The 11,244-nt window shown below is 34.6% G+C and overlaps 1 protein-coding gene across 1 annotated transcript in view; it reads left to right on the top strand.

Annotated features, from left to right (window-relative positions):
* The window catches only part of Amph (amphiphysin), a 117,238-nt gene that overhangs the window by 11,247 nt on the left and 94,747 nt on the right, over positions 1-11,244 (top strand). Inside the window, exon 4 of the mRNA XM_089101213.1 lies at positions 2,784-2,919. Within this exon, the coding sequence (XP_088957339.1) occupies positions 2,784-2,919 (136 nt within the window). The remainder of the gene's footprint in view (positions 1-2,783; positions 2,920-11,244) is intronic.

Genomic DNA, 11,244 nt, shown 5'->3' on the forward strand with positions numbered 1-11,244 from the left:
AACATGCCACTAAATTTAAATAGGTTCTCTCCAAGCAACGGCGGGAGGTAACTAAATATTGGTATGGTATGGTCAAGGCCGTATACAGTGGGGTGGGGCTAAGGAGTTTGCCCCCCCCCATATTTTCGTCTGACTCGTAAAGACGTAACAAAAATGTATATAAATAAATTTTTGATGTTTTTTTAATTTTTTCACCCCTCCACCCCCCCCCCACCCCCCCCCCAAAAAAAACACTCCCCTTTGAACAAAATCCGGACTGCGATCTTGGGATACTATACCATACCTGGTCAGCAATTAGTGTTCAAAAAAGCTTTTTACGAGATAACTTCCCAAGTTTGAATATCCATTTAATGTTTGTTGCTTTGTTTTTAATTTAGTAGTATTTTTTTAGGTTTGCTTTGTTATTTTTTGTTCTTAGGACTCTTATCCGTGCATATTTTTTTCTCTTTATTTACTCGTGTGCACTAAGGATGTTGGAGCGGAGGCCTCAACCAAACTATTAGTTTTTTCTTCTTCATATTTCAGTAGAGGGAAGTAATATATGTGCCAAGAATGTTGCAGCACCATATGCAACCTAGTAAAGAACTAGCTCTAGCCCATAGTAACCAAAATTCGAAAATATCATTTGAAAAAAAGACTTCCTAGTTGAGAATAATTGTCATTTAAAGCTGATTGAGGAATGGTAACTGTCGATTTTATTAATCTCAATGGCAGATTTTTTTTTTTTTTTTTTTTTTTTTTTTTTTTTTTTTTTGCGAGAACAAAATTTATGGAGATTTCGAAGAATAGCCTTTAACCCCACGAAAAAGGTCTCGGATCGAAATGTAAACTGCATAATATCTGAAAACTTCACATAGGTGAATTACAGTCCCCCGTCTATAGAAAAGATCGCTTTTGCATCGAATTGTATGGGAAGCAGTGATGTCCCCCGTTTCTTTGTTTATTTCCTAGTGGGGCACTGAAACCCAATAAAGAGATATTGAATTGCCCATTTAAAAGGAAATTGATATATTTAGTTACTTCCGCAAGTAACAAAAGATAATGTTAGAATAAAATGCAATTTTTGCCAAGAACTGCATCACAAAAAGTGTACAAGATGATGAAACACATGTATGTTTTGACATGATCTTATATTTACATTATACTATATGTAATTATATATATATGTTATATTTATATTACATATTTAAAATTATATCTAATTAGTTATATTTATTACTTATATTATGTATAAATTATAAATTAATTATATATATATATATATATATATATATATATATATATATATATATATATATATATATATATATATATATATATATATATATATATATATATATATATATATATATATATATATATATATATATATATATATATATATATATATATATATATATATATATATGTATATATATGTAATTGACGAGACATGTTTATTAAGTGCTTGTTAAGAGTTTCGTGAACATCGTTTTTTTTTCAATTCTTGGTAAATATTTCTGTAACATGTTTTTTGTTTGTTTATTTATTTATTTTTTTTTTTTTGCCAATGTGTTTAAGTTCTGTGTTTTGAACTTTTTCTAAATTTCTAGTGTTCGAAAGTAGAATATTTGAAATTGCAGAATGCATCAAGTGACTTATTTCGATAGAAAGAAGAACGAAACATTAGAGTAGTTAGTTCTGTAGACTGTAGTGGGCGGTGGGTTTAATCTCAGCTTAGTAGCCTAATAGGGGACCCAGAATTCGAACTCATATGCAGCACCATACTGCAGGGCTCAGAATTTGATCCCGATGATGATATTATGCGAAAGCGTCTTTATTATAATCCGAAGAAGAAGAAGAAGAAATAGAGGATGAAAATGATTAGTATGAAATAAAGTCTTTATTTGTTCAGAGAATGTGACTCGCTAAAGCTGTTTTGTTCTGGAACTTAGAATAAGCATGGTACGATTCGTGATATATGTGAAATGAATTACAAGAATTGTCATTGATTGATTAAGGCGTGACCCAAAAGGAAGTGGTATATGCTACGAAAAGATAACTTGCTAGATGCATCATGATCTGTCCAAGGAATTTATTAGGGAGACTAAATAAGGCTCCTTTCAATTAGGAAAGGTTGTACAGAAAGCATCCAAGCCACAACCACCTTGCACTTGAAACTTGGGCTTAAAATGGGGGATTGTCGACTTTCAGAAATCACTGACAACAAGTAGCGCGTGCCAAGCGTGGCAAAATGCGCCACGTATAGCTTAAACTATGGATGGCAGAAATGGAGTGAACCCTTGGCTAAAAGAAAGTTATCACTGATATTCTATATTTACAGTCATAACCGTCACTAGTCAAAACATTTGGGCAGTGGGCCAATTAGAATGCCTCTGAAGATCGATGGTTCGATAAAATTGTCGTACCATCTATGAAGCCGCAGCACAGTTGCAGTGCTTGCTGCGGCTTGAAATGAAATTTGACATGACTTCATTCAAAAACTTACAAAATTATTTTTTTCATTAATGGAAAACCAAGTTTATTTTCTTAGCTTCCTTCAAGATAAAACTTAATTGAAATAGTTCGTATAGTCTTGTCATAAAATAAAAGTTATAATAAAGGGTTGAATTAATATTGTGATATTGAAATAGAACAAGATATATACCACCAAAACTCTTGAAGTACTAAGGACAGTGAAAATCATTTGATTGTTTGGATTGATTTGTAAATATATGAGTGTTGTAACTCCTGCAGCAGCCCTTGTAACTAACAACGATATCATGCTCTGAACTATTTTCTAGATCCTGCAAAAAGTGGGCAAGGTTGATCGAACAGCAGACGAAATATTCGATGATCATGTGCAAAATTTTACGAAGCAGCATATGTTGGCCAAAAAGCTACAAACTGAGGTCAACAATTATGTCAAGTGCATTATAGGTTGGTATTTTGCTTCCCTTTCTCTTTGGAAATTGAATGTCCCAGAAGCAAAAAGGCTGCAGTCCACCTTTTGATCTTTTTTTGGTTTTTGCTGGCAGACCACTTAACTGTGTATATTCATAAACAGTCACAGGGTTGTATCTTTTGGGGCCTTGGGCAATGTCAATTTTCGGGGCCGCAATGGCTGTTACTACAAACAGGGGGATCGCTTTTATTTCGTTTATTTAAATAAGTAGTATTGTATAAGTACTTTTTTGGTTGCAAATGTGATTACAGGGTAAGTTTTCAATATACAGCGTGATTTTTACAATATCAAGATATTACAAGCAGAAATTACAATAAATAACCGAATAAATAACTGAAAAAATATAAATGTTTTTACTTTTATAACTTTAATAAATCAAATAATATTAACATTTTGATTACTGAATATCTGTATATGTATATTAAACCGTCAATCCACATTCATTTGTATTTTTTCAGTAAAGTGCAAATTTTGTTCTGGCCTTGAAAACGCACAGGGGTTTTGCGCCCAAATTATGTTAATTTCTGCTCCTTTTGAGCTTGACTCGGTTAATTATGGTAATTTCTGTTCGTTTTGGGTTTCATTTATTTACCGATCCTGATTTGTGGTAGTTTCACGCTTGGTAGATTATTTGATTTTATTTTTGCTCATTTTTTGTTTAGTGGAGTTCTTTACTTTTCTTTGAAAAACTTATTTTGTGAAAACAGTTTTTTAATAGTAAGGAAAAATACAGAAAAAAATTATAAGGGAAATGATAGAAAGTTTTTTTAGAAGGCAATTTGACTAAATTTCTTACTAAAATAACATCATTAACTCTATGACATTTGTGACGCAATGACGACATCATTTCACATGAGAGGGTATGAATCAGTATTACGCCATTTACTACATGACACAAATGTCACCATTAACTAACTATAAACCATCAAATTGTGGGATGTTTTGCAACCTCGTATATGGCAGTCATTGTTATCAATCTAGATGGGCTTCTGATCATTCATGAACGACTTAATGAACGACCATTTATGACGGGTTTTGTGTAACGAGTTTTTTTTGTGTATAACGGGTCGTCTGTTTGTGAAACCATGCTAGTATCGAAAAACAAATTGAGGCATATTTTTCAAAGCTAAGCCACGCTGCTTTTCTGTTCGTTTAATCAATCGCTTTTTTTAACCCATATTTTTGTTTCTTCATTTTTTTTTATGTCTATAGGCCGAACTAGGTTTTCTTTTTATCAGTATTTACGGAAAAGGGTAAATTTAAATGTTCCTATTTTTCCTCTTGAGGATCCATCATTGCATTTATCATTTCAAACTTTAAATGAATGTAAGCCGTGCAACATTAATTATTAATTATCTACTTTATCATATTTGCATATTGATAAATATTTTACAGAATTTTTGCAGACCTTCATGTTTATACAGTTTCTACTAATAACGCATTGCAACACCAAGCCACCTTAGGCCAACGTAGGTCGTATGCTCCTCCACTACCCTAGTCTATTCTAAGCTTCATCCTTTACCCCCTCATATAAATTCCAAACTCCTTTAAATCCTTTCCCATACCTCTTCCCGCCTCACTTGGAACAATTTTAATTTCATTTAACCCTCGAAGGATGGCGAAAAAGCATAGAGTCAAATCCATGTTATCCTTGTTTTTCATATTATCCTTTTTTGTTTTAATACTTTTTTGTGCTTCTTTTTTCATATTATTTTCCATCGTTATTTATTGTGTGGAGTACAAATAATTCCGTAGCCATGGTTTTTGTTTGGGGGGGGGTTACAATTTTTTTATAAACCGCATCAAAATTTGTCTATATGCATTTTTGTTATGGTTTTTACTATTCCCCCCCCTCCTAGATACAGCCTTACCTTAGACCTTAGATCCTTCTGTGCCACACGAGGCACCCTGGGTATCCACGAAGAGCCGTCAGTCGTCCCGTATGTGCACCGCCGCCAAAACATCTTTCCATTGGGGTTGTATCGTCGTGTGAATGTTGGACAGGTTCCGTCTTTGGCTCTTTTTGAATGTTTCTATAGCATTAATTTTTCCAGGTTGCTAAACCACCGCAAAGCCCTCCTCGTTTATCCGGGCTTGGGACTGGCTGTAAATAACGGCCTTGGGTACAAATAAATCGATTCAGTTCGAACTGTGTATAAGAAATCTGCCAATGGTGGACCTCAGACTTCCTCTTTCTCTTGGAAAAATACTTTGCCCCCTCCCCCCTTCCTCTATTAAGACTTGAATGTATATGTACCTATATTTTTTTGATGTTTTGTTTGAAATGTTTTTTTTTTGTCATTGTCGTGGTGTAAAATTTTGTTTCTCAAAAATTATTCTCAGTTATTAAAACCTGTTAGAGCTTGCCAAATCTCTGTCGAAATCATGATGTCATGAAAATAATTTTGTCAACGTAATGATTTTTCTCTTTTCATCAAGGGGGTAGACACTAACATGCTGCCAGTTAATCCAAACCACTGATATCAAAAACAAGGGTTAAGTTGTGTCTCCTTTTTGGTGATTCTGATAATCTGCCAATGTGTCCATTCTGTCATGCTCGTTGTCTTCACTCTCCAACCTGCCAGTTTGGGAACTGGTGAACAAGTCTCATTGAAATTGGACTAGGGGTTTAGAAAATTTGCAGAATGGAGACGCGCTCTTAGAAATGCATGTTTATTTGGCACTCTGCTGACAAAGTGGAAAGTAAATCAACCGATAAAAATAGTTTTTTATAAACAATTTTTCTTGTACCTTTATTGTTTGGGTTTCAGGGGACTAAGCTTCGTTCGGTGAAAAGAAACACAGTTTTTGTCTCTTATTAGCAATTATGAAAAATACCAAGGTGCTGGAAAGGGGAAACAAACTTTTCCAAAGTGTTGATCTATCTGGATCAGTGGTTCCCAACCGATTTTGGGCTAAGCCCCACCCAGGTATTTTTAAAAATCCTGATGTCCCAAGATATTTTAACACCAAGAATTTCTAGGCTAAATGAATTTAGACTACGATAGCCTAGTCGGTTCTAGGCGTTTACCCCCTCCCTGGAAAATACCCTCCCCGTGGAAAATACCCCCGCCCCGCGGAAAATACCCCCCACCCCTGTGGAAAATAAGGCTTTTCAAATTTGAGAATTTTATTTGAGTTTTATTTTTTTAATTTCCGTAGGGGAAGGAATTTTGGAACTTGTGTATTATGCACCGCTCACTCAAGTTTACGCTGTGTCAAATTCGAGAACACACCGGTTTTTTGTTAGTTTCTTCGTTACTTTAGAGATAAATTTGGGCTATAGATTTACACATTGGGGGGGTAATCTATAGCGGGTCTGCATGCAAAATGTGTTTGGTACAATTATTCTGCATATTAGATAGATAGATAAATAAGTGTATTTTAAAGCAAATATACGGCCATGAACACAGTAAAATAACATAAATGAATATAGTGGAATGGGGGGTGTTTAACCCCCCGAAAAATGCCCTCCCTCCACGGAAAGTAACCCCCGAGAAAAGTACCCCCTCCTTGGAAAATACTCTTGCGGAAAATACCCTCCCCCCTGTGGAAAATAAGATTTCTAAATTTAAAACTTTTTTGTGTTTTTATTTTAGTTTCGTTGGAAAGTGCTAAGGAACGGGAAAAAGAGGAATTTACACACTAGAAGTGTCTTAAAAACTTAGAAAAAAAACACAAATCCATATGTTTAGAAAAGAATTCCAATTGAACTTCTGGAATTTTTGGCAGTAGGCCTAGTGGGTGCCAAATTTAAAAAAAAAAATGAAGAAGAAAAAAAATATAGGCAAACAATCATCAAAATTAAGCTAAAACATATGGCACCAAAAAGTTTAAGAAGATTTGGCTATCCTTTCAAAGGATAGTTGGCTTTGGGAGCCAACTGTACCAACTGGTTTTGGGACCCAAAACTAACAGAAATTACAATAGATAGCCTAGTCAAACTCAACGAGCAAAAAATAAAAGGAGTATGCCTGACAACGCCCATGTCTTCTTCAGACCCGAAAATAATTTGCACTTTACCTAAAAAATAATATAACCGTGTATTGTCAGTATGATATACATAATCCGTTATCAATTTCGTATAGTCTTAATACTTCTTTATTTGTTAAAGTCAAAAAAGTGAAAACATTTAAAATGTATTTTGTTTTCAGTAAAGGGCAAATTATGTTCTGGTCTTGAGGAGGTGTGGGGGTTGTCAGCCCTAGTCATGCTGATTGTTGCTATTTTGAGTTTTAATAGGTTATTTATTGTAATTAACGGTCGTTTTGGGTTCAATTCATTTATTTATGGTGATTTGTGGTAGCTTGAAAAATTATTTGAATTTATGTTTACTCTTTTTGGCTTAACGAGGCTGTTTACTATTCTTTGACAAACTTGTTTTGTGGAAAAAGGTTTTTATATTAATTTCCGTTCATTTTTTATTGACATAGTCTTTTTCATATAAAAAATATTTTACATCTTTTTAATTTTTTTTTCTATTATGCTCCATAGTTTCTACTTTGGAGATTATTGGACTTTATTTCAGCTCATTTTTGGTTTAATTAGGCTCTCTACTTTTCTTTAAAAAACTTATGTTTCCCATTAACAAGTACTATCTGTAAGTAATTAAAAAAAAAAAAAAAAAAAAAAAAAAAAAAAAAAAACTATTTTTCAACTGAAAATGAGGAGCAACATCAAACCTTAAAACGAACTGAAATCATTACATATATGAAAGGGGTGTCTCCTCCTCAAGACCTCGCTCTTTTCGTTAAAGTTCTCTCTCCATGAAAAATTCCGATACTTGTGTGTTATTCGCCGCTGACTCAAGATTACGATGTGTAAAACTCGAGAACAAACTGGTTTCTTCGTTACTTTAGAAACAAATTTTGGCTATATATTTGCACATTAGTGGGGGAGGGTAATGTAGGTACAATTATTCTGCATATTATGAAGTAAGAATTGTTTTCTGATTTCAAACTATCCAATTGCTTTATATTGTGCAAATATATTTTTTAGTGGCCATATACATAGAAAGAATTGTTTTCTGACTTCAAACTATCCAATTGCTTTATTCCCTCCCCTTATGTGCAAATATATAGCCCAAATTATATGTGTCCCATATATTCTGTCACTTGTCTTTGTCTTGTCTCGCGCTAAGCTGAAAAAAACTAACGAAGAAACCGGTTTTGTTCTCGAGTTTTACACAGTGTAAACTTGAGTGAGTAGTGGGGGGGGGGTATTCCCGGGAAAAAATTCTACATAAGGAGATTTCTATTTTGTTTTGAAAAACGATTTGAAATTATAGTGGAAGGGGCAACTCCTTTCAAATACGTAATAATTTCTGTTCGTTTTAAGTTTTGATGTTGATCGTTACTTTCAGTTGAAAAAACTTGTTTTTTCAAATTTAATTTCTGATCTTTTTTAAATAATACCGGGAAATCTGGCCCTCCGTGAAAAATTCCGGTAGTTGTGTATTGTGGGCAACTCACTCAAGTTTACGCTGTGTAAAACTCAAGAACAAAACCGGTTTCTTCGTTAGTTTTTTTCAGCTTAGCGCGAGACAAGACAAAGACAAGTAATAGAATATATGGGAAATATATAATTTGGGCTGTATATTTGCACATAGAGGGGGGGGGAAATAAAGTATTTGAATAGTTTGAAGTCAGAAAACAATTATTTCTATGTATATGGCAACTAAAAAATAACAGAAGAATAGTAAGGTATCTGGAAACTTTGTTAACTAAAAAAAAAAAAGAAAATAAAAAACAGTATAAAGTAAATGTAATCTTTCCTTTAGCCTAAGTGTTTTTTCCAAGTGTTAAATGTTTTTTTTTTTCCCTGACCATTTTTCCAAGTATTAAATACTGTTATGAGGTTAATGTAGTGTATCATTTAAGTGTTTTATGATGATCGCTGATGAAAGTTTATGTTATTTATGCCTTTCATTTATGTTATTTTACTGTGTTCGTGGCCGTATATTTGGCTTTAAAATACACTTATTTATCTGTCTATTTAATATGCAGAATAATTGCCATATCTTGGGGGGGGCATGACAAAGGCGCCAATAATTGATCAAATTGACAACTTGATTCTTTAAGAAAGTGAAAAAAAAGAAAAAAACAAGGAATGAGAGCGCCAGAAAACATTTTGGCCCCCCTCCCCCTGGATCTGCCACTGAGTTCTCCTGAACAGCTATCGTATCTGCGTTGATCAATCGTGACCCCCTAATGTGGAAATCTATAGCCCAAATGTATTTCTAAAGTAACAAAAAAAACGGCGTGTTCTCGAATTTTACACAGCGTAAACTTGAGCGAGTGGCGCATAATACACAAGTACCAAAATTCCTTCCTCCTACGGAAATTAAAAAACTGAAACTCAAATAAAATTCTCAAATTTGGAAAGCCTTATTTTTGACGGGGAGGGGGCGGGGTATTTTCCGGGGTGTAAACACCGGCCACCAGCCTAGTCATCTGTCTAAAATCGTAGCAGCACATCCCGTGTAATAAATAGCCTTCTGTCTGAGATGGGGCATTATTTGCCGCCACCTGGTGTAGATCTTGGAACGCCTCGTGTGCCGCTCAGCTCCACCATGCTTGGCACACTTCGGCCATGCTCCCCAAAACGCTTGGCATGGGTCATCTGGTGTGCATGATTTCTGAAAGAGAGTAGCCCCTCGACATTCTGAACAATTGCGGTTTGAAGCTGTGGGGTTGAATGGAAAATAACTGGAAACAATTTGGTTCCATGGAGAATGAGGAGAAAGTGGAGGGGTCTAATAGTTTCACTGACGTTATGAATTGATACACAATGATGGAAACCCATAGAGTAAAAAAGGTAAATGATAGGGGACTAGACCCTTAAAGTCCAAACCGGTGGTGCTGATCTCCGTTTCAAGGTCCATCATCCAAGAAGTGCAATGGGAGGTTGGGGGCCAGCCATCCTGTGCTTTCGCACACCCTTCCTGCTTACTTTCCCCAGATTTATCCATTTAGAGCTGGGTCGACTCTCACACCGCTGAGCAGGGTCACGCCAACCAAATAGCAGACCACACCAGGAATTGAACCCCCGTTCTTCGGACAAAGATCCCAAATCCCTTTGGTTTGGTGCCTGAATTTGTGGCCTATTCTGAAATGAAATACCGACTGTGTCACTGATACAAGTGATAGGCTACAGTTAAAAGAGGCTTCAGTTTAATATTCATATGTACCCGTGTTCAATCTGTAGAAAAGAATTTTGAAGATTTCTCTTAGATAAAAGATTTTTTGTCTGCTTTTTTTCTAGTGGTCTTCTATTTATCTTATGTGCTGTTGCTACACGGCGTGATGTGTTTACCTACCTAACTTAATGCCTCTGTATTTTTTTGTTTTAAATTGTACTTTGAGAATGTGGCAGTTGCGAAATAATTCTTCTAGTTTGGCTTTGTTTTTCGCAAGTGTTTGCTTAACTAGGATTATAATGATGGGGTGAAAATTGAATTATATAGTACTACCAAGCTAAATTTATTGGTCAGTTTTCATGGATAGCAATTATAATTTCCGACATGAAGTAGTCTATATGGTCTAAATCATGTTAAATCATTTGGTAAATTCGGCTTGCCAACCGATAAATTCGATGGCGTTAAATCACAGATAAAATTGATTTAATTTGCACTGTTTTTACAAAAAATTATAAATTTCGCTTTGCATTATCTAAAACCACATCCAGAGAATAAAAATTACTTTGGTAGTAATATAGCATCGTTAGAAACATGCATCCCTCTTATCCAGGTTATATTTTCTCTTCCCCCTTTCTTAAACGACTATTGTTAGCAATAAAAAAGTAACGAAAAGGAACGGAAGTTAAACTGTAAAGGACACCCTAGACGGTCAATCATTTTGATCAAAAGCTTCCGTCAACCAATTGATTAAAGCATGATTGACCATCTAGAAACATATTTGACGCTTGAATCAAGCATTGACGGTGATTGATAGAAAGTTAGAATGCCTCAATCGGTTCCTTGGCGGTCATTATGCTTTAATCAATTGATTGACGGAAGTTCTTGATAAAACTGATTGACCATCTAGGGTGTCCTTAAAGAAGCAGCAAAACTACCATTAACTCTTAAAAACTGAAAAATCTGACAAAAGGAAACTACCTACGTAAATGTAAGAAACATAAGCTAAAGATTGATCGAAACATTAAAACAAAAATTGATATTTAAACCATAAAGAACATTAAAACCAAAACAAAAATCAAACATTTCATCTATGAAATAAAGCAATGTCAGGTTTAAGGGGACCATTAGATAGATAGATAGACAGATAGGTCTATTTTCCATT

The sequence above is a fragment of the Artemia sp. Qi Xiang Cuo genome, chromosome 15 (assembly GCF_049724085.1).
Source record: "Artemia sp. Qi Xiang Cuo chromosome 15, ASM4972408v1, whole genome shotgun sequence".
In the NCBI taxonomy this organism is placed as follows: domain Eukaryota; kingdom Metazoa; phylum Arthropoda; class Branchiopoda; order Anostraca; family Artemiidae; genus Artemia; species Artemia sp. Qi Xiang Cuo.